Source organism: Pyrus communis, chromosome 9, assembly GCF_963583255.1.
Source record: "Pyrus communis chromosome 9, drPyrComm1.1, whole genome shotgun sequence".
NCBI classification, from domain to species: Eukaryota; Viridiplantae; Streptophyta; class Magnoliopsida; order Rosales; family Rosaceae; genus Pyrus; species Pyrus communis.
In genome coordinates, this window is record NC_084811.1 from 20175796 (window position 1) to 20198708 (window position 22913).

A 22913-nucleotide genomic window follows, 5' to 3' on the forward strand; every position below is an offset into this window, starting at 1 on the left:
GTTATTAATTGCATCTTAGGTGAAAAGGTCAAAACTCATAGGTCAAATTATCTTAAGAAAAAAAGGTTGGCTAAAATATAAAAATCCATGTCCCTTTCACTCTTTTTGTCCTTAGCCATCGGCACTATAAAAGTTATCCATTTTTGGATTTAAAAAGTTGCCATTTCTCATTTGTTAAATAAACAACAATGGCATCAAGAAAGATACATACAGACCCACCCCTTAGCCAGATCCGTCGCCACCTTTCTGCCACCTTTGCCCCTGTCGTTTTCTGACATACCACTTGTGAGTAATCTCATTCAAAAGTTTTGGTTTTCTTAGATTGCTTAAACAGTAGGGTTTCTGTGCTTCGTTTTTCATTTTTTTTTCGGTTACTTGATGGTTGCATGTTGCCAGACTGAGTTTATTGGTGGGTTGGGGAGGTTGATAAGCATTGTTCCTTTGGTAGCTAAGTTGAACTTGAGGGGTACCGTCACCACTTTCACTCGATGCTAGCTAGGAAATTTGTCAGCCAACTCGAGGGTCCACCAAATTCAGAGTCTTTTATGACTACGAAAATGGTTGCGAATGGGATTGGACAGCCGACTTCATGTCTCCACTCTCGCTATATAACTTGGGTTTAACTTGTCTTGGGTGTTAGGCTTATAAGGTCATATAATTAAAACACATACGAATGCGTAACTGATCTAATTCCAACGGTAGCTAAGGAAGTTGAACACGAAAGGAAGAAGGGCACGGCAACACCAAGATCTTCTACAAACACCTAGCCGAGTACAACTATTTTATGAGAAGCATTATGTTGTGTGTTCTAGGGCTTATAGGGACCGGTATTTTTATATAGGCTAAAAGTTAGGGGAATCTTAAACTTACTTTCTTAGCCTCCAAGTTATGTATCATAATCATATCCAATTAAGGATTCCATCAATCCTGCTTCCAAAATAAGACACCTTATATAAGATTGATAACTTTAAGAGATCAAATCATAATCAACATAATTCTCCAATATTACATTCCTATTACATGTAGTAGACCACTTAAAGGTTGATTTATTTTAGATAAATCCAATGGGATAATGCAAGAACTAGGCTAAGGCAAGATTCACAGTGTTTTATGACTACCAAATTGGTTGCAAATGTGATTGGACGGTCGAGTTCATCTCCACTCTCGCTAGTTAACTTGGATTCAACTTGTCTTGGAGAAATAATTTAATAACTATGCGAAGGCAAGTTGAATTCGAAGGTCCCATTGAATACGCAGTCTTTTGTAACTGCGAAAAAGGCTGCGAATGTGATACGGACGGTCGAGTTCATCTCCACTTTCTTTAGCCAATTTGTATTCGACTTGTCTTGGGAAATAATGCAAGATTTAAGATAAAGCAAAGTAGAACTCGAAAATCCCATCGAACTCGTAGTCTTTGTGACTGCAAAAATGATAATTCGAAGAGACGATCGAGTTCTATCACTCTCGTTAGTTAACTTGTATTCGACTTTTCCATCATTTAACTGTGCTTGATTGAAACCATTCATAGTACACTGAGAGACAAGCATATAGTTGCTTTGAGAACTCAAAATTTGGTATCTTGGAGCACATGCATTAACCAAAAGTTTGTGTACATTTTCTGCATCACATTCTCCTTGATGTCGGCAACACAGTAGGGCAAACACAACAATCTTGATTTGGAGGTGAGCTCGTATTTGTGTCGAGGAGGTGATTGGCCATCTGGATCTGAGTCTTTGCATAAAAAAATCCACACATGCCCTTCCCTCACTATGTGGAACAATCATCACCCACATTTATGTATAGGAAAAATTGGCAAAAATCCCAACAAAAAAAATAATAATAATTCAAGTTCAACTCTATGTATACTAAAGTGAGTATTCTTTAAAATTAACAAATAATGAGTATATTAGCTAATTTTCCAATAAAGATAGACTACTGCAGTTTTAGTTATTGAAATGAAACATTATGTAATCACTGTGTTTGAGTCTAAAATAACAGCTTGGATCGAGAATGGGCCAATTCGAGTTAAAAAGCCACAATCTTCAGACCAATAAAATTCCCTAGGTCAGTCGGCTTTTAGCTCAAGAAATAATTTATTCGACCGATTCCTCATGGAAGTATGACTTCATGAGGAATTCTTATCAGTCACCTTAGCTAATTCATGGCTTCCCTTATTATATATTTCTTAGGATGTATGAAATCATGTGCTTGCATATATATGTATGAATGGACTAACGGATAAAATAGAAAAGATGTATGAGAAATTAATAAGTTTAATATGTGTTTGTATTCTCCATAAATATTTTTTACTAGTTTTGTGGGATTTACGTAAAAGTTTCAAGTCCTTTTAGGTGTGTCTAACATTGTGTTTACATACTTTGTAGCACACTTTCCGTTTCATATGGTTAAAACCTCATGCATACGTGACATGCCATAAGTTCCATCTACTGCGTAACGACTATTTCTAATGATGTTACCGACAATGTTTACCTCTCTAAAAACATGATGCCACGAGATGTTGAAGGATTAAACATCTAGTTAGCTTTCAAATCCTCTATTATTAATATGGTAAGTAAGTTCGTGCACGTAACAACTATTTAAAAGTTTGAGTTGAAGTGCAACCAATTCGAGACTGCCATTACAAAGTTCTGAACACAAGTTTAATTGTTGTCACATCTTTACAATCCTGTCCCATTAGTATTTCTACTCAAAATCCACGATTTATATACATTTTTATGCATTATTTATCAAATAATTGGTCATTCAACATCCTTGTCCGAACCAACCAGTCTCTCAACATACAGTTTGCTCCTCTGAAGGTAGAAAAGCATTCTTTTCTGCCTGCCGGAAACTTAAAGGTCCACCATGCAAAACAGTGATAAGATGAACTTATCACATCAAACTAAGAATCTTAATTTACACAGGGATAGTAGTACATGTAGAGGACCCAACGACCCGTCCCTAATTTTACAATTTTATAAGTTTCAAAAGGGTGAATTTACGAAAATGCCACTAGAGGCGAGATCGTTGACTTTCGTTGACCATTATTCGTGACGTGTATGGGCTATCACTTTACTGTATTCTCAAAGCACTCGACAATACGAACTCATAGGCGCAAGCAAAATCAAGGCCAGGGTTATGACGAAGGTTTTACGGAACTACAAATCCGAAAAGTACATTTGTAAAAATTACTAATTATTATTGTATATATTTCTCATAATTATTATATTATTATTTTAACATTTATTTTGTTATTATATTATTATTTTAAAATTAGTTGAGAGAAGAGGAAGGGAGAGAGAGACGGGTGAGAGGAGGAAGAAAAGAGAGATGGGGGAAGGAATTGCCCAATCAGGAAAGGAGAACAGGGAAGGAAAGGAGGAGGATGGACCGACCAAAAGAAGGAGGTGAAGAGATGACCAATGGGACGAGAGAACAAAGAGGGAAATGAGAAAAGGGGGAGAGCAACCAACCAGGGTCGAATCCCCTTGACCCAGTTTCTGGTGGCTTCTTTTGTCGCTATTTCCGTCCGTTCTCCGGCGAGTTGGAGTCTCCCACCACCACCATTCGACTCAACGACATTCCCTCTTCAAATTCCACACAAACTTGATTGCAGTTAGTGGAGATTTCACGACGAACTCATGTCGTCTTCTCCAACGAGTTTAAGGGCACCCACGGCAGCGATCCGCCGTGTCTGAAGTCACCATCGTCGACCACCACCATGGTTCAACTCCTTGTGAACCTAGGAACAAGTCCCAAGCCTTGGTCGATGCGTCGGAGCATCGGAGACAACGAATCGACAACCACCATTTTCTAGGGTTTTCAACGGGTTCGTGGCGATTTGAGGCTTTTTCCAGCCAAATTGGACTTGGCCATAGGTATAAAACTTTCTCTACTCATTGAGATCTTCATTCTTGTAAAATTTGGGAATTTTTGGAGTTGTTCAATTTTCCAGCGAGTCAGGACGGCCGACCGCCACGTGCGGTGGCACGTGGCTAGTGGGCCGAGGCTGCCTTTTTAAGTTAAATTTGATGTACTAATTTGTTATAGTTCGATAGTTTGAACCTAAAATGGAATACTACGCCACTTGACCATTTTATGATTCAACGATCCGACCCTTGGATCGTCACCAAACCTTAATATATTATAGTACGTGATATTTAAGGATATTAGGAACTGGCAGATCAGGAATCTGACATATGGATCTTCCCGGATGGGTTTTCTAAGTTTGTAAACGTAAACGTCGACCGTCACTTAATTTTGGCGATTGGCGGAGATCCGACCGTTGGATCGTTCTAAAACTTTAGGATGTTGTTCTAGAAGCGTATTGAAATTCTTGGGAAGTTACGGATCAGAAATCCGATGTTCCGGATCGAGTTACGTAGGGTTGTGGACCTTACAGTTGACCTTTGACCGACGGTTGACTTTTGATCAATGGGTTACAAATCATCATAGAATGGCCTTGGGGATGTGTTTTATGTAAGTTACATGTTCTATCGATAAGAATTCTGAGGCGTAATTTGATATTTGTTCTAGGCGACGATCATTCGTGATGCCTCGATATTTGTGCTAAGGAGTTGTAGCGAGAACTTCAAGTAAGTGTGTCTTTTCCTTTTTATAGTGTGTGTGTGTGTGTGTGTGTGTAATTTATAGTTTCCATTTATGCATTTGAAAAAGAATTTCTTACATGTGCTTGGATTAGACAAAAGTTTATAAGAATTAGCGAAATGACGGAATTTATGAAATATGCTAAATCCTACGAGATGCGCAGGTAAGTTTATTATGTTGACTAAAATTATTGAATCGTTATGGCATGCTTATATTTATGTAGTCTACTCATCATTGCTGCACCCCGGTGTTAGTGCTCACCCAGGGTTAGGACCAGTCTTTCACGTGTATGTTCACCTCCGCACCACACCCTCGCCTTGGATCCAAGTAGGTGTCAGTCATGTCGTACAGGTTGCATTAGGCAACTCCGACCCGTAGGTAATCACGAATAGCGTCAGTCTTCACGTGATTGTAGCACGAGAGCATATATTATGATTACACTCAGTCATGTCATACAGGTCGCATTAGGCGACTCCGACTCGTGTGCTAGCATAAATTGATGAGTATCAGTTCAGTTGTACAAGTTGCATTAGGCGACTCTGACTTGTGTGCTAGCATAGATTGTTTGAGCACCTGATTTTACTTATACTACTATTAAGATTTTGTGATTTTGGGTATCCTATCCTTAGTTTCGAGATATTGTGCCGTAATGAATTCTTGAGATTTTGCAGGCTATGGTAAATATTTTTATACTATACATAGTAAGTATATTTTGGAAACTATACTTGTTTTACGGCGAGGGGTTACAATGTTTTTGGAAAGGTTTTTATAAAACTTTATTTTCAGGCCCACTCACCCTTATTTTTTGCCCCTCCTGGTTTTAGTTGCTGAACTTTTGTATCGACGAGGATTCTTGGCAAGTCTTAGTATAGGTGGCCACCCTTGAGGGTATAATCCTTATCCTACCTTACTGTACTTTAGTTATGCTCTATCATCACGTATGAAATGGGTTTATTCCCGCTCACCAGCGCACTCTTATATTTAGGCAGTTTTAGATTTAAATTTATTCACATTTTCCACATCACTAAACTTTATGGCTTTGTCACCTTCCAGGTGTCGGCCAGCACAACTCGATTCGGAGTCCTAGTGGACATTCTGGGTCGGGGTGTGTCAACATGTCACGCTATGTTTTTGGTCGTTGGCATTAGATAGAACGGGAAATGATCTTCGCACCTTTTTTATAGTTTAAGATTAGAAAATTTAAGAGTGTGTAAAGAGAGAATGGATGCGAAAATCATTTTCTTATACGGAAAGACTTCCTTGCAGATATACATAAACTGAACTAGGAGAAGTGCCCCACGAGATATTAGCATGAGGATGTTTAGTAAGTAATAGTCCGTCGAGAACTAGAGATTGCATTTTGCAAGATGTATACTCGTTGAAAAAAAGATGAAGAAAAGTAAGAGGGAGGAATTATCCACATGTTTGATTGCTCATGGGATAAATGGATTTTTATACATAGGAATTGGGATTGAAATTTCTAATCTAATATTGGTATTTTTTAAATTTTTTTTTATTTACTATTATTAAGAGAAAGAGAAAAAGTTTGAAACTATTACAATAATTTAAAAAAGAGAAGATCTAAGTTTCGAATTCAGAACGCATAGTGGAAGTTTCTAATCAACTTTTGGTTATTTTCTTTCTCTTTTAAAAAGTTGGTCATTTAGCAGGTTTCTTTTGGTGAATAAATAAGTGGGTCCTGCATTAAATTTTGGTATGGGGTACCTGAAAATTCAAGGTTCTAACACAGTGGGAGATGTTTATCCCATACCCAATTTTTCTCATTCGTATGCTTTCGTATTTCCATTTCTTGCCATACTCATACATGCCAGTAATGCCTTGTTATTTAATAATTATATTCATGAGTTTAATATATAAAACTCAAGAAGTAGAATCACTTTCATAAAACTCAAATTTCTAACCTATGTGTTGGATTGTCTGATGGATAAGATTTTCTTCTTCGATCGACATAATGGGATTCGAACTTTCAAGTTTAGTTTTCGAGCATGTAGTCGCAAGCCAGCCCAAGTTTGTCAGCCGACACTTTTTAATGGTAGTCTGCACTGCCTAAGATTTGAAATCATGCTCTAAAAGGGAATTTTTTCTTTTTCTTTTTTTTGAACAACCTTTCTTTGAAAGATTTAACCACGTGAAGTGACATAAAGATAAACTTTATTATCAACTGTCATAGTCGATTGTGATTAATTATCATATTTTATTTTATTTTTCTTTGCCATCACACGTGTAATTGTTGAACGTCTCTTTTGTTGCTAAACTACAACTTTTCTTTTGTTGCTAAACTAACTTTATTACCAACATAACGTGAATTAACAGGAAAATTAATATGTATGTCGTAAACTGTTTTGGTTATATTTTGTTTCATGTAGCTGATGTATGCCTTCTTTATAAGTACACGTGATACAAGTGACATACATTTAAATTTTATAATTGTTATATGCGTGAGGGATCTCCTCTGTCATTTCACGTGAAATTGGTGAATATTTTGTATGTGGTTAAATAATTGTAGGTTTTTTCGTCCAGTTTTTAAAATAAGTACCTTTCAACCTTTACAAATACATGAAGTGACGAATAAATTTTTCAGAACTAGTTTTTTCATTGAGAAATGCTAAGGAGACTGTCAAAGTGAGACTCTCTATGGGCTCTCTACCATCTCATATTTTAACATCATTTTCCATACTCATATAATAAAACATTGTGCTAAAAACATAAGGTGACAGAGAGTCTATAGAGTGTAAACATATTTGTGAGTATCAATGACTTGTCAATCAATCACTTGATTCTTGAGTAACGTATTATTTAGGTGACTTGATTGTCGAAGTGATTTTATGGCCCAATGTGGTTAGAATAATAGATCCTTAACCTCTAATTAACCTATTACGTAATCCCTATTTATTAAAGACTTAGTGTGGTAGGATATAAAATATATAATCGTGATAATGGGATTTCTTATTTAATAATAGGCTTAATTGAGAGATATCCCAGCAACTATACAAGGATTGTCCCTGCTCTCACAATAATCATTCTAGTATGTGCTAAACCCTATTCATAGCAAGAACATATAGTTTGGAAAGATTAGAAGACATTCTTATGCATAAGACGATTCTTTTGTCATCCAGAAGTGACATGTCCTTCATGTTCTACAGATAAATTCAACATAATTTGTCACATCCCTGGCTCGACTCCACCGTAGCACATTATTGTCCGCTTTGGGCCCCGACCACGCCCTCAGGGTTTTGTTTCTGGGAACTCACGAGCAACTTCCCAATGGGTCACCCATCCTGGGATTGCTCTCGCCCAGTACTCGCTTAACTTCGGAGTTCCTACGGAAACCGAAGCCAGTGAGCTCCCAAAAGGCCTCGTGCTAGGTAGAGATGGGAATATACATATAAGGCTTACATGATCCACTCCCCTGGGCGATGTGGGATGTCACAATCCACCCCTCTTAAGGGCCTGACATCCTCGTCGGCACACTTCCAGCCAGGGATTGGCTCTAATACCAAATTGTCACATCCCTGCCCAGGCCCCCACCACATCCCAAGCTCGACTCCATCGTAGCACAATATTGTCCGTTTTGGGCCCCGACCACGCCCTCACGGTTTTGTTTCTGGGAACTCACGAGCAACTTCCCAATGGGTCACCCATCCTGGGATTGCTCTCGCCCCATACTCGCTTAACTTTGGAGTTCCTACAGAACCCGAAGCCAGTGAACTCCCAAAAGGCCTCGTGCTAGGTAGAGATGGGAATATACATATAAGGCTTACATGATCCACTCCCCTGGACGATGTGGGATGTCACATAATTACTTCTCTATTTTATATTGATTCGATTTATTATATTCGTGATCCTAATGTCTTGTTGTTGTGATTCCAAAATATGTCTTACATGTATCAAAGCCACACAACAAGCTTAGGTAGGGATGGCAACGGGGCAGATTGGGTTCGGATGTGCCATCCCCATACCCGAACTCGTTTATTTTCCCCGAACCTGAACCTGTAGAATCCCTGAACAGGTTTTCCCCATAACCAAACCCGTGAGGTGACGGATTTTTGATCGGGGAACAGTTTTCCCCATTATGATATTTATATAATTATTTATATTATTAACTAAATGAAGAATATTAAAAAAAAACAAAAAGATATTAAATAAATTGCTATTATTAATACAATTGATACAATGCATCTAATAAGTACTATTAAAATTTTATATTACTAAGAAAACATTTACACTCTTGAAAATTATAAGCATATAATTCCTATTATTAATGATATAAAAGTAAATAATTAATTTCATATTTAATACTGCATGATTATTAACAACCCCTTTTCATATAATAAATATTTATATTTTTTTATTCATAGATGAAATGGTTCGGTTTCGAGTATGGGTTTGGGGCGGATACCCTAATAACCATAACCAAACCCGAAACCGAAAAATTTACCTGACGGTTACCCATATTTTTTTATGCCTAAATCCGAACCATTCGGATTGGTTACTTGCGGGGATCAAATTTGATGGGTTAAATTGTCATCCCTAAGCTTAGGGTTCGTTGTAAAGTTGGTTCGATCCTCCACAATTCGACTATATCCATAGTGTATTTTGCAAAATAAAAAACGAAATAAGTAAAGGTGCCAATCTCTTGCCTTAATTTTCTCTGAGTCCTAAATTGGATTAAAATTATTGTTGAAAAATTCATGTTATTGAGATAACTAAACTAAGTGATTATTTTAATCGACTTTGTTTTAGAATTAAAACATGAATTTGAGTTTGGATTATCTTATTGGGCTTCATTTTAATATTTGTGCGACCTATTTTTTTAATATTCACATAAGTATGTCTTCTCGAATATTAAAATAAAATAAAAATCGTGATCATTATTTATGTTTTTATTTTTGAAACTTTTATTTGTGAACCTTGAAATTTTGAGGAATGTTTGCCCAAGTGTGAGAAATAATATATTATGGGCTTCACACTCATCAATTTTGCATCCGCTTAATGTTATGTTGTGGGAAGATAAAACGTAAATCATCATGCTTGTTTATATTTTATTTGTTATATGTATCTAACCTATTTGATACTCCCAATCCCACATATGTTTGTCCAACACCCAATTCCAAATCTCGTAAACCAATCACCATGAATACACCCCCTGAAAAAATAAATAAAACCAAAGCCTGCAACAAGCAGCCACACTCAAGATGCAGTGGTGGTAGGCGTCATTACAACCGTCTGTTTTCAAGAATACATCGCTCAAACCACTCTCTTTTCTTTTGCAAGAGAAAACATGTTCAGTTGGTTGGGGAATCGAACTTATTCGTCGTGAGTTGAGAAATGTTCAAAGGGCAAACCAAGAATTAAAAACAGAAGCAACGGGGATTCTTACCTCCCTCCACCATATGAAATACTTGAACAAACTCAACCATTGGAGAAATCCAAGGGTTGCACCTACGCTAAGGAGGAAGTGGAATTGAGGAAGAACTTGTTGTGCATGAAGGGATCAATTCTTTTAAGCTTTATGCCCAATTTGTGCTGCCCAATAATCAACCCATTCATAATGTAACCGTACACGAGATCCTTGCATTTGGTAATGATTCACCGAATTAAGTTTCTGTATGTGAGATTTGTACATTCTTTTTGGTTCTCAATCCTTTCTAGAATGTCTTTAAGAGTGGATGTGGTAGTGAGAACAGTGTTCTAAAAAACACTCTGGGCGGCACCTAGGCGCTAGACGGCGGTGCTCTACCCTAATTAACCCAAAATTGTTTACTAAATAGGGAAAGTTATTAAGCGGCGTAAGGCGGATGCTTGGGCAAGCTAGAAGGAAGCTGGACGTTCTGAGCGGCCTAAGAAAATACGACTGGTCTACCAAGAAGCAGGCGGACGTTGGCCAATATGGATGCTCTGCGCCTTGCCGTCTTCTCTCCCCGAGTCTTGCCATCTCCCTCTTAGTGTGACGATGGTTTACAAGACGAAAGAGAGAGTATGGATCTGCAATTGCAGATGTGGTAATATGGCTGACGACGGCAATGATTTTTGCAGTGAGCAGTTTAGGGTTTTATTGTGAAAAATGTGAGTCGATGAATGCACTGATTGGGAATAAGGAGACTGTAGGAAATATAGGATAACAAATGGATTAGATGGCTTTGGGTTTTTGGTTAGGGTCCATTGCGCCCATCTATAATGGATTGGACAATTCTATTCAAAGGTGAAACAAGGAATACAAGGCACAACCTTACATTTTATTAATGAAAAAGGCCCAAAAACATTTATAGGCTTAGAAAATAATACAAAAGGTCTAAAAAAAAAAACATATTATTCAATGTTTATTCACATATTATGTAGGAAATTGAATTAATTTATATGACATATAATAAAATTACTTAAATCCGCCTAGGCGCTAGGCGCTAGCTTGCCGCCCGACTAGCGCCTAGCGTTTTTCAAAACCTTGAGTGGGACAAGTACATGTTTTTTGGAGCACAAGCACATGTACAATGTCTTTAACATTGGGTGTGGGGGTTGGATAACATGTTTTTTAGTTCTCAAATGTTCAAACTATGTGTTTAACATTGCATGTGGGAGTGGTGATATGTTTCCATGTACTTGTCAGATTTTGTGTCAATGGTCATTATGAAAATTTATTTTGTGCTTCTGGAAGGACCTAACTGACAAAACTGCAGCAGAGTGGACACAAATATTCATAACTGCTCATAAACCCACACATAACCAAAACCGTCAAATGTCACACCCCATTAAATGTGACTATACGAACTAAATAATTCCTATCAACCACAACACATCCTTAATGTAGTTATAGAAAAAGGTTAAGGATTTGGACTGAATTTGGAATCAACTGGTTGTAAACTGTATTTGAACTGAATATACCTACAATAGACCATCATATATTCATCTTGTCCATCTAGATTTTTGTTGGTGTAGATAATTTAATGACATCTTAATTTATCTCCTATAAATACAAGCGAAGGACAATACATGTCCCAACACTCACTTCATCCACAACCATGGCAACCACATATGTCATTTGTGATTCGGGGTGTAATGTTTATTCCATTGATCCGACTGATCAAATGGCACAAGTAAATATCAAATTCGGAAATTAATCATGGTCCATCACTGTGTGGCATCAAAAGTACGACGAATAGGAGTCCGCCTTGGTTATGTTACAACAAAGTTGTACGAGGAGTTGTACAAATCGGCCAAGTACAAACGCCAAATACTTAGCCCAACGCGTAAGCATGATAAACTAGTTCTAAAGGAGGAGGAAGATGTATATTGTACGTCAATCACTTTATGGGCGACAAAGCAGCTCCAGAAAGAGTGTGACTTTGCTTTCTTTTATAGGTTTGAGAAATTTCGTTCCTATCTCCATGGTAACCGCAAGGGATATGTTTGGGACTGCATTTTGCCCTCACCCGTGGAGGACATCGTAGGAGATGGTGGTGATTACAAGGAGCACGAGTAAAACGGCTCACAAGCCACCCAAGGATCCTTAAGGTCAAATTTGCCTTGTTATATATTTACGACTCATTGTTATGTACATTTTGCACACTTTTTTAAGAATATCGTAATGTCAAGCTTCTGTAAGTCACTCAAGTGTTATTGTCATAAATGTTAATAAGCTGCCACAAATATTCAGATACATTCATCATATGTCATAGTTTGTGTAGCACAATTTCCAACACTGGTGTGACCCTGAAACTTTCTAAAACAACCATGCCCACAGAAAAATATTATTTCATCCCCCATCCAAGCATACTTCAATGTCTATCTACTACAAAACTTCACAACTACAACATAATGTATCACAACCCAACACAAGTTTTACACCCTATATATCTAAATTTCATGACAAAAACAAAATCTAAATTTCAAATTCACGATTTAAACCAAGTCCAGTCCAAAAACACACCAATGAACAAAAATAAAAAATAAAGATATATGATTTACCAGGTCCCAATCAATCGACCTGAAATCAAACCCTCCCAACCTCACCAACTCCCTCTCTCCACCTCTCTCTCCCGCCGAAGGCAACCCTAATCTTCCCTTATCTCACCGACAAAAGCACCCACACTGAACGAAAAAAAAAAATTAAAGGTATAAGATTACTCTCCCCCTCTCTCGCCAACAAAAACACCCCTAGTGAACGAAAAAAAAAATTAAAGGTATAAGATTATCCTCTTCAACTGGAATCAATCGTAACGTAGCTTTAGCCCAACTAGAATCGATCCTCACCCAAGCTCCATGTCTCTGCCTCTCTTTCTTTCCCTCTCCAACATGCGAACATATCCTTCAACTCCCTGCCTTCAACTTTCTCTCCGACAAATACATACCAACCGAATAAAAAAAATTAAATGCTTAATTACACTGGGTCACAACAACCCAGTTCTACCCGAGCTCAACAAATCACCACCGTATGTTTACGATCCACACGCAAGATGCGTTTTTAACGTCAGCACCTTAAAAACACCCATATATATTTGATGGTTGTGGCCTTGGGGAATTTGGATTTATTATTATTATCATTATTTTTACGAAAAGTGAATTAATTCATAACCAGTCCAAATTAGTTGTCTACACCACACACATGACAAGAGTCACATCATATCCACTTCATTCCAATCATAACCTACCTTATATAACAAAGTCCAATCTCATCCGATCCAACACATGAGTACTTCATAAAACAATGCATTAAGGTACACACTGCAGGCTATTGGCAATAATTTGATCATTGTTTGGTTGTAGTCATGACGGCAGTAGTGGCATACAATGATGGTAATGAGTAGGTGGATTTTTTGCCAATCCAATTGCTAACCGCACCATACCGATTTTATGACAATTGGTAAGGGCACAGTATTGTACTGAACCCACCCGTAGAGATGAGGGCGGCAGTGGGGGCAACAAAGAAGGTAGGGGCGGTTGCTCTTGGGTCGCTACCGTGGTTGCAATTTATTTGTTCGCATACCATGAACGGAAAACATGAACAGTCGGTGGTTTCTTGAACCTCAAGTTCATCCTACTGGTAGAAATAAACTCTAGCTTACCATTCACTTCCACATCTGCTAAACCTAATTGCAAAGGAAACAACATTTTTACCCTTACAGCAGCATTATATTTGGATCAACTTAATACCCAGTTAGAACTGGCCCTCAAAGAAACCAAGTACAACTAGGGATGTTTAGTTACATGCCATCTCAATAGTTCCATACGTTCATATGTTGCAACTTCCGTTCTAGCCTAATCTTTCGAGACAACTTACAATACCGCAGAATTAGTGATGGACACTTGCCAATTAGTTACCAATGTCATTAGAACATATCAGTATCTCCTCCTTGGACTTCGAGAACGGTTTAATTCCGGTGACCTACAAAGAAGACGAGAGGAGCAATCAGTTAATGTATGGATAGCTAAAGCCCATAAGCCTAACAATTGCATGCTTGGAGATTAGCTAGTGCAGGAAACTAAAATATTCTGAAAGATTAAGTATGTATATAAATCATTCTTCTCTGACCAACAATTTTTTTAATCAGCGCAGAAGGTGGATTCAAATTTGGGTTCTCTTCCCAATATTAGGAAGAGAAAGGTCATTAGCCCAAGAATCGGTCGGTCATCTGACTAATAATTGCTAAGAACGGCACGAGCTTCCATTACAAGTGACAAGATAGAAGTTCTTCTGTTCACAGAGATGAGGTAAGAAACTAGATGTGGCAGAGATCAGGAATTAAAACTCGAAACTAAAGAATCATGTCATATTGATCTACAATTTTAGTTTTATTTAGCAAACATGACAAATTAATCTAATTATAAACAAACAATCGAAAAGAAAAACCAAGGCCGTGAATGACATAGCACAAAATACTCAACGGAAAACATACCTTAAATTGCCTCCAAAGGAACCAGTACTGAAGGCCCAATCACCAGATATGGTTTGACCAAAAAGTTTGGCACCATTCATTCCCGATATTGCTGCCTTAGCTTCCTCAAACTTCTCATATTCAATCAGCACATAACCCTGAAACCTTTTAGCATCAGTAAGCAAAATACAAGTATCATACATTTCCTTGCCTTTTTTATTTATTTTTCAAGAGGCATGTATGTTAATCACCAAAAAGAAGTGCCGTTGGGGATATAGAGTCCACCTCAACAATGCATGTATAAAAAACAAAAACGATATACAAACGATAACAACGAACAGCAAAAGAGTAAGCCCAAATCTGACCCTTCCCCACATATTTGACATGAATCAGTGAGCAGCATCATGCACAAACGATGTATACAATTCATCCAAATAATTCAACATTTGGATACGAGAAAAAAATTAATCCCTAATCCAAATCGACAATTACACAAAAGATTCACAGGAAGCAATTAAATATACAATTGCAGATCACATATTTGAAAACATAATGTTGGTAACTTACGTAACTGACTCAAGGCAGATGTTGTTTACAGATTTAGATGACCAATACATCCAACAGGATCAACAAAAACAATTAACTTTTTGATAGGCACATACATCAACTTTCCCTGTTCAATTCCCTGTCCATGTTCCAGCAGGCACAAGGTGAAAAGGGCAAAGAGAATCACTCTATCTCCCAACATAAACCAGTTTCAGATCGCAATAAGAGCTTATATTAGCTATATTTCGAACAATACATAAATAAACATATATGATATAACTGAAGAATCAAAGAGCAGATTGTTAAATCTAAGAGACCTTACCACAATCTCGATCATTTTTATACAGCCAATAAGAACAGTATACAGGCATACACCAACCCGTTTCATTAGGTGTCAAATCTAAGAAAGGGAAAAGAACTGCACACACAGGTGGTGAACTGTTTGACCATTCTATCCATGCTGGGATAAGGAAAACAAATCATTTTCAACTAATTTCTGTCTATATACTTATTTTATTGTATTACTCCCTGACACAATCTACTAAGTACCTCAAAAATCCTCAAAAGCAGCTCTCTAAATTACCTAAACAACTATTATAACAAGAATAAACCCTTTTATCATTCTTTATATGCAATAATAAGTGGGCAACTTCTCCAAAGGCTGTCTAATTGTATAAACTCTGGTTCATATTTAATGAATCTTAAAAGACACTAATGAGTCAGAAACGAAGTTAATTTGAATACCATCTGAAGGGCAACGAAAATATAAAGTAAACAAACGCACCTCTTAAGGCTTCAATCATATACAATACAGCTCGTTATGCTCGAACAGAAGCATCATTTAGGTTTTGTATGCAAGAAAAGTAAATAAACAGCTTACCTTAACAAATCCAGTGCGACGGTCAAGATTCAGATGCAAATCCTTGATTGCTCCATAGTCGCCAAATACATTAAAAAGATCATCTTCCTGTACCTCTTCATGTATTCCAGTGATCAATATGATCCATCCTTCAATAGCTGCACACATAATAACCCCAACGTCACCAAGAAATAAATCCAACCTATTTACCAAGTGAAAGAAAAGGACAAACAAATCTGCTGAATGCCAAAAAAATACACTACCTCTCTTCTTGTTAATCACCATCAAGAAGGTAGAGACAAACACAATTAATATTCGGAGAACATAGAGGTCCTGATTGGGTCCTTAAGCATTCTTTTTTGTGCACCCTGCCTTTTTGAATCATATGAAGCACTCTTTTTCCTCTTTGTAGAGTTGCATAACAACCTTCAACCATAGTTGCATAGGACACAGTGATAGTTCTGATCTCCTTGGAACTTAACTAACGATATGTTATTATATGGTTTTTGCAGTGAATGAAACTAACTTTTTTCTTAATAAACAAGTGGCTTTCAACAATTATTAACATCCACTTGATTACAAACGATATTACTACTCTAAGCTAGACGAGGGGAGGGGATAGGGTCTTAACCTGGGACGCAGTGGGTTAAAGAGGAAGACCCTATGCCATGGGGCAATCCACCACTTGCTAGTCAAACCCACTTACGAGCGCGCGCACACACTAACTCTTTCAAAAGAAAATGCAGCATAAACATATGCCCTAGTTTATTCAATGTTGTTACTAGAATATGCATTACTTAATTACCGTCATTGATCACTTTCTGAGCAGCCAAACAGATCATCAAGCATTCGCACACAAAGAAAATGCATTACACAAAATGAAATAAATAAACGCCAGAGAGAGAGGAACTGACAACGTTGAGGAGCGTAACTCGGAGATTGGGAGGCATTGCAACGGGGGAAAGAAGGAGGGTTGTTTGGGTGGTCGAGGTCTAGGGTTTTGGACGGGGCCCTTAAACCTCCTCTGCCTTTGATTCTCCTAGGCATCGCCTCAACCACTTCCTCCTCCATTGGATCGTCCTCGCAGTGGCCTTCCATGACTGTCTCTCTCTCTCTCTCTCTCTCTCTCTCCTCTCTCCTCTCCTCTCACTCTCACTCGTCACTCTCAGAGCTGAATGCTTTGCTCGAGTGTAAATGTGGCAACTTATTCAATTTTTACTTACTAACCCCTCAAGTTTTGAAAACTACACGAACGCGCCTCAAAATTTTAATTAATAAAGTTCCATCCTTTTATCCACACATTCTACCTCGCCCTTTCGCTCCCCGTGAAGCTAATGGGCACCGTATCTCGGCCACCGTTTTTCAACCCGACCCGCCCCAAGAACCAAATTGTCTGCGGAAAACCCAACAACGGCGACTCATCCGCCTTCCAAGAGAAGAAGCAGGTCTCCGTGGACTACGACCACGGCACTCACCACCTCTCCACCCGAATCACCGGCCTCACCAAACAACACATCCCCAAACGCCACCGTTTACGAGTCGAAACTGAGCGTTTCCAGAAGGACTGGGCCGTCTCCGACGTCGTCGACCGCCTCTACAAGCTCCGCCACTGGGAGGACATCGAGGGCTTGCTCAATCGATGGGTCGGGCGCTTTGCTCGTAAGAACTTCCCTGTTCTCATCAAGGTAAAAATTTCAATTCCGTTTCGGAGCTGTTTATGTTGTTGATTTAGGGTTTAGAGTTTGGGGTTTGCATTTGTATGTGAAATTTGGGTTGCTTGCTTTGTTTGTTTAGGAAATGACAGAGAGGGGTTCCGTGGAGCACTGTGTGCGAGTGTTCGGGTGGATGAAGAACCAGAAGAACTATTGTGCTCGCACTGACATGTATAATATGATGATCAGATTGCACGCTCGGCATAATCTTGTCGATAAAGCTCGCGGCTTGTTTTTCGAAATGCAAGAGTGGAGGTACTTCTTTTTGTTTCTGTACTTTTTACTTTCGGCCTCTCCCATTTGGTTAGAGTTTAGGTGAAGACTAGCACAGTTAAGACAGAGGAGAAAGGATAGCAGTTCAGATAAAAACCGAGTATAATGTTCAAAAGTCGAAACCCATTGTGAATTAGTGAATTACATCTAAGTGAGCAATGGCGACATTGGCTCCATATGATCAACAAAGACATTCAACTTCTTAGTTTTATCAAATTTGTTGTCTTTATTCACAATAACTAGAAAGTTTGCAATAATGAATTTTTGGTAGGTGCAAGCCTGATGCTGAGTCCTACAATGCTCTTATCAATGCACATGGTCGAGCAGGTCAATGGCGTTGGGCCATGAATCTTATGGATGACATGTTGCGTGCAGCTGTGTGTATTTTCTGTATTCTTCTTTCTAATCTTAGCGTGTCTGATTTGATGTCAGCAACTTTTATCTTGTCTTTGACTTCTCAAATGATGCATGGGGAGAAAAGTGTGCAATATCACATATCATAGTCATAGCCTATGTTCCTTTTCTTGGCAGGGCAAGGGAGGGGGTAGGGAGGAAGAGGGAGAGAAAGCATTGTACTGATTTGTCTATGACTCTTGAGTCTTTGGACTTTCATTTTGCTGTCCATTTAAAGCCTTCATGTTGTTTTGAGTCACATATGTCTTTTAGTGCTTTAAATTCAGACGGACTTTGAGTGTTGATTGAGTTACGTCTTCGCATGTTCAATTTTTTTCTGGAGTGAATTTTCTTTACCTGTTACACCCTGCAGCTTAATAGCTCTTTTCCATACAAATTAAAAACCAAGGTTCTTCTTGAACACCTTAACTTTATAGGTCAAACCATCGCATCTTGTTGGGCTAGTTAGATGACATAGTTCTTGTTGCATTCCAAATTTATTTGTAATGTTAATCTACAGATTAAGGTTATGAAACAATATATCATTCCTGAATCAGAATCAATAACCTTCCCTTCATCCAATGTACAGTATATTTGATCTTTGTTAGTTGATATCATATCGTCATTGATTTTCATGAACTTATCTTATGGGCAGATCCCTCCTAGTAGATCAACATATAACAACTTGATCAATGCTTGCGGATCTAGTGGAAATTGGAGGGAAGCTTTGAAGGTATGCAAGAAAATGACAGATAATGGAGTTGGGCCTGATCTTGTGACTCACAATATTGTTTTATCTGCATACAAAACTGGGGCTCAGTATTCAAAGGCTTTATCTTATTTTGAACTTATGAAGGGAACTAATATCCGTCCAGACACAACCACCCTTAATATTGTTATATATTGCCTTGTAAAGCTTGGACAATATGGGAAAGCCATTGATATTTTCAGCTCTATGAGAGATAAGAGAGCTGAATGCCGTCCTGACATTGTGACATTCACCAGCATCATTCATCTGTATTCTATGTCCGGGCAGATAGAAAATTGTACCGCTGTATTCAGTACAATACTTGCAGAAGGCCTAAAACCTAATATTGTTTCATACAATGCACTATTGGGTGCATATGCTTCACATGGGATGAGCGAAGAGGCGTTGTCAGTTTTTAATGAGATAAAGAAAAGTAGTTTCCGGCCAGATGTTGTGTCGTATACATCTCTACTCAATTCATACGGAAGATCCCAACAACCTCAAAAGGCCAGGGAAGTTTTTGACATGATGAAGAGAAACAACTTGAAGCCAAATCTTGTGAGCTATAACGCGCTGATTAATGCCTATGGATCTAATGGTTTATTAGCTGAAGCGGTAGAAGTCTTGCGTGAGATGGAGCGAGATGGAATTCATCCAAACATTGTCTCAATATGCACACTTTTGGCAGCTTGTGGACAATGCGGTCAGAAGGTGAAAATTGATGCTGTGCTTTCAGCAGCGAAGCTGCGAGGCATTGAATTGAACACAATTGCATATAATTCAGCTATTGGAAGCTATATGAATTTGGGAGAACATGAGAAAGCTACAAACTTGTATCAATCTATGAAAAAGAAGAAAGTTAAACCGGATTCTGTTACGTACACTGTGTTGATAAGTGGCTGTTGTAAGATTTCAAAACACAGTGAGGCACTAACATTTTTTGATGAAATGGTGGATTTGAAAATTCCTGTTTCCAAAGAGGTCTACTCATCTGTGATCTCTGCCTACAGCAAGATGGCAAGTTTTTGTTTAGCCAAAGTTACCCCTTATTATATTGTTGGTTACTTGAGAGCAACATCATTAATTCTTTTCTTTTTATTCATTACAATAACTCAGGGACAACTTACGGAAGCAGAATCTATATTCAACTTGATGAAAATGGCTGGTTGTGCTCCTGATGTAGTTACATATACTACAATGCTGCATGCGTATAGTGCAACTGGTAAGATTGTATGTTAAACCTCTGGCATTCTTGGACACTAGTAGGATGAAGCACCCATGGAACTAAATCTTTCAGTGGTCTTTGTATAACAGAGAATTGGGAAAAGGCTTGTGTTCTATTCCAAGAAATGGAAACTAATGGCATCCAACTAGATGTCATTGCATGCTCAGCTTTAATGAGAGCTTTTAACAAAGGAGGCAACCCATCCAGGGTTCTTATTCTGGCTGAAATCATGCGAGAAAAAGAAATTCCTTTCAGTGATGCCATTTTCTTTGAAATGGTATCGGCCTGTAGCTTGTGAGTCGCTTCTTCTTCTTCCTTTACTTTCTCTATGAGTAGTCGTCTGCACATTTCCTTGTCCTTCTCTATTTTTTAGTCTTATTAATAGATTTATCTGTTCTCAATTTGAAGACTTGTCTTATTCGTTCACTGGACTGATAAAAGTTATACAACATTAGCTTACATAAAATGGAATTGTTCGTTACGAAAATTTCCCATCTAAGTTGAATTTACATTACAAATACAAATACATTCATCTCTATGATACATCCTGGAAAAATTGCTTATTTATGTAAATTAGGAAAAGTATCTTGTGTCCATGTTTTGTATTACTATTTTGATGAGTAACTTGCCTGAGCATCATATCTGTCCATGTTCTATCCTTGCCATATTTTAACTTCATCTCTGTTCCCAATTATTAAATTTGCTTCAATGAGGCATTATAGTTTCTATGCTTTTGTCATAAATTCTTTTTTCGTATTAGGTTTCTTTTACCTTTTTTTTTTTTTTTTGGACAAATTTTTGTGTTAGTTAAGAAACTGAAAATTTGAACTTTGAATGAAGATTGCAAGATTGGAGAACAACAATGGAATTGATTCAGTTGATTGAGCCCTCACTACCTAGAGTTTCAATCGGACTTGTGAATCAACTTCTGCGTATTCTTGGAAGAAGTGGAAAGATTGAAACTATGATGAAGGTACCTAGAATTTCTCTAGTATTTGATAGATAAATGTTACAAAGCACACTACATTTATGCAAGCACCGATTTGCTTTCATCTATCCTTTTTCTTTTAAACTGAAGTTATTGGAAGTTAAATATGCACTATTCTGCAAACTCTGATTATGAATAGGTTTTTTTTCTTTTATCACGGTCAACCGTACAGTTATTCTACAAGATAGTGGCATCCAGTGGTGATATCAATTTTGATACTTATTCAATTTTGTTGAAGAATCTCTTGTCTGTCGGAAATTGGAGAAAATATTTTGAGGTAATCTACACATCAAACTTCCATTTATGCACTTGTTTTAGTCAAGGTAAATGCTGTAATAGTTTGCATCATGCTATTTGTTGGTTACACACACATGATATGAAGGCCAAAAGTCCAATTACATTGGCATCATATTGAGACAGTACTTGTTCTTACTTTATGGTGCTCTAGCAAAAGTTCTGCATGTTATACATTGAGTCTCGAAGATAAGAAATATAAGAAATTACCTAGCGAATCCATGTGTAAGAGTTGGGTGGAGCACTGTCTTAGAACAAAGATTTGAACTTCGTCAAACTGAAACCACAAATGTGCCGTGTTTGCATGCAAAATTTAATTTTTGCTTGCTTCTATAGGCTGTAACTATATGTGCTATATGTGGCCATTCAACAGTGTAATGCAAGATTCACCTTACACTATCTCATGCTTATGTCAAACTCAAAGTCCAAACAATATATTTGCGCAGGTACTGCAATGGATGGTGGATGCTGGAATTCGACCATCAAGCCAAATGTACCTTGATATATCATCTTTTGCACACAAAAGCGCTGGAGCCGAATATGCTACTCTTATAAAAGAAAGAATTGGTATGCACATGAATATATCCTTTTACCGAATTCTGTTATCTTGAAGACTATACTTTGTTTATGCCAGTTGAAATATTTGGAGGAATTGGTGTTCCCTTTGGGATGTGGTTGGGTAGGTAGGTATGATATATATGGGTTTAGTTAAAACATGAGCAATTCGATTGTGTGAGAATTTTTTTGTGTACCTGTTTTTGGTAGTACTAGTTTTCTGATTCTGTGATCAGAAAACAAAAGTTGTGCGGTAGCTGTTCAGTTTGTTGAGCGTGCCAATGATGAATATGTTTTCAGTCTAAGTGGTCTACATTTTTCCTTTTGCTCTTTATCTTCGCAAAGTCCTTCACGTCACTTATTGAATGATTAGATAACTAAAATCGGGTTATGAACTTGTGCAGAACTTTTAAAAAGAAAATCTGGTTACCAAGATTCGACAAGCGAGCCCTGCGATACACAGTCCACCTCCTCGCTGATAAGTAGAACGAAGGAAGAGAACCACAGGCTGCTGGAATCAACAATGGCTGGTACGTATGCAGTTGCCGAGTACCATCTGTAACATATTTGATAGGCCGAAATGCAATATAGGAGATGATGTGTAAGTTTTGTAGAGCTCGTCCGAGATGAGAATGGTTGGAATGTTAGTAATTGCCTGATGTACAGCCTGTAAATGAATTCTTGTTCCACATTCATGTGTATCTGTTTGGACAGAACCAAATTGCAGTCTCTCCAACCGTTTCGATGTAAACAGATTCAAGTTAAAGTGGCATAATTTGTAATCTCAAAGACTCAAGGTGATGATGTAGCATGATTAATGGT

General features: G+C 37.8%; 2 protein-coding genes across 2 annotated transcripts; one reads left to right on the forward strand and one right to left on the reverse strand.

The window, feature by feature from the left end:
- Positions 1–13749: 13749 nt before the first annotated feature.
- On the reverse strand, positions 13750–17066 carry LOC137744743 (RNA-binding protein Y14-like). Its single transcript, XM_068484536.1, has 4 exons — positions 16818–17066; positions 15925–16061; positions 14520–14656; positions 13750–14008 (listed from the first exon to the last, which is right to left on the reverse strand). The coding sequence occupies exons 1-4, from the start codon at positions 16999–17001 to the stop codon at positions 13963–13965; spliced, it is 504 nt and encodes a 167-aa protein (XP_068340637.1). The 5' UTR covers positions 17002–17066; the 3' UTR covers positions 13750–13962.
- A 38-nt stretch (positions 17067–17104) lies between these two features.
- LOC137744741 (pentatricopeptide repeat-containing protein At2g41720) lies at positions 17105–22893 on the forward strand. The gene is made up of 11 exons (XM_068484533.1): positions 17105–17588; positions 17698–17870; positions 18160–18265; positions 18937–20046; positions 20146–20251; positions 20344–20548; positions 21095–21227; positions 21415–21519; positions 21983–22103; positions 22496–22621; positions 22806–22893. Exons 1-11 carry the CDS (start codon positions 17238–17240, stop codon positions 22871–22873), a joined length of 2604 nt encoding a protein of 867 aa, XP_068340634.1. The 5' UTR covers positions 17105–17237; the 3' UTR covers positions 22874–22893.
- Positions 22894–22913: the final 20 nt, after the last annotated feature.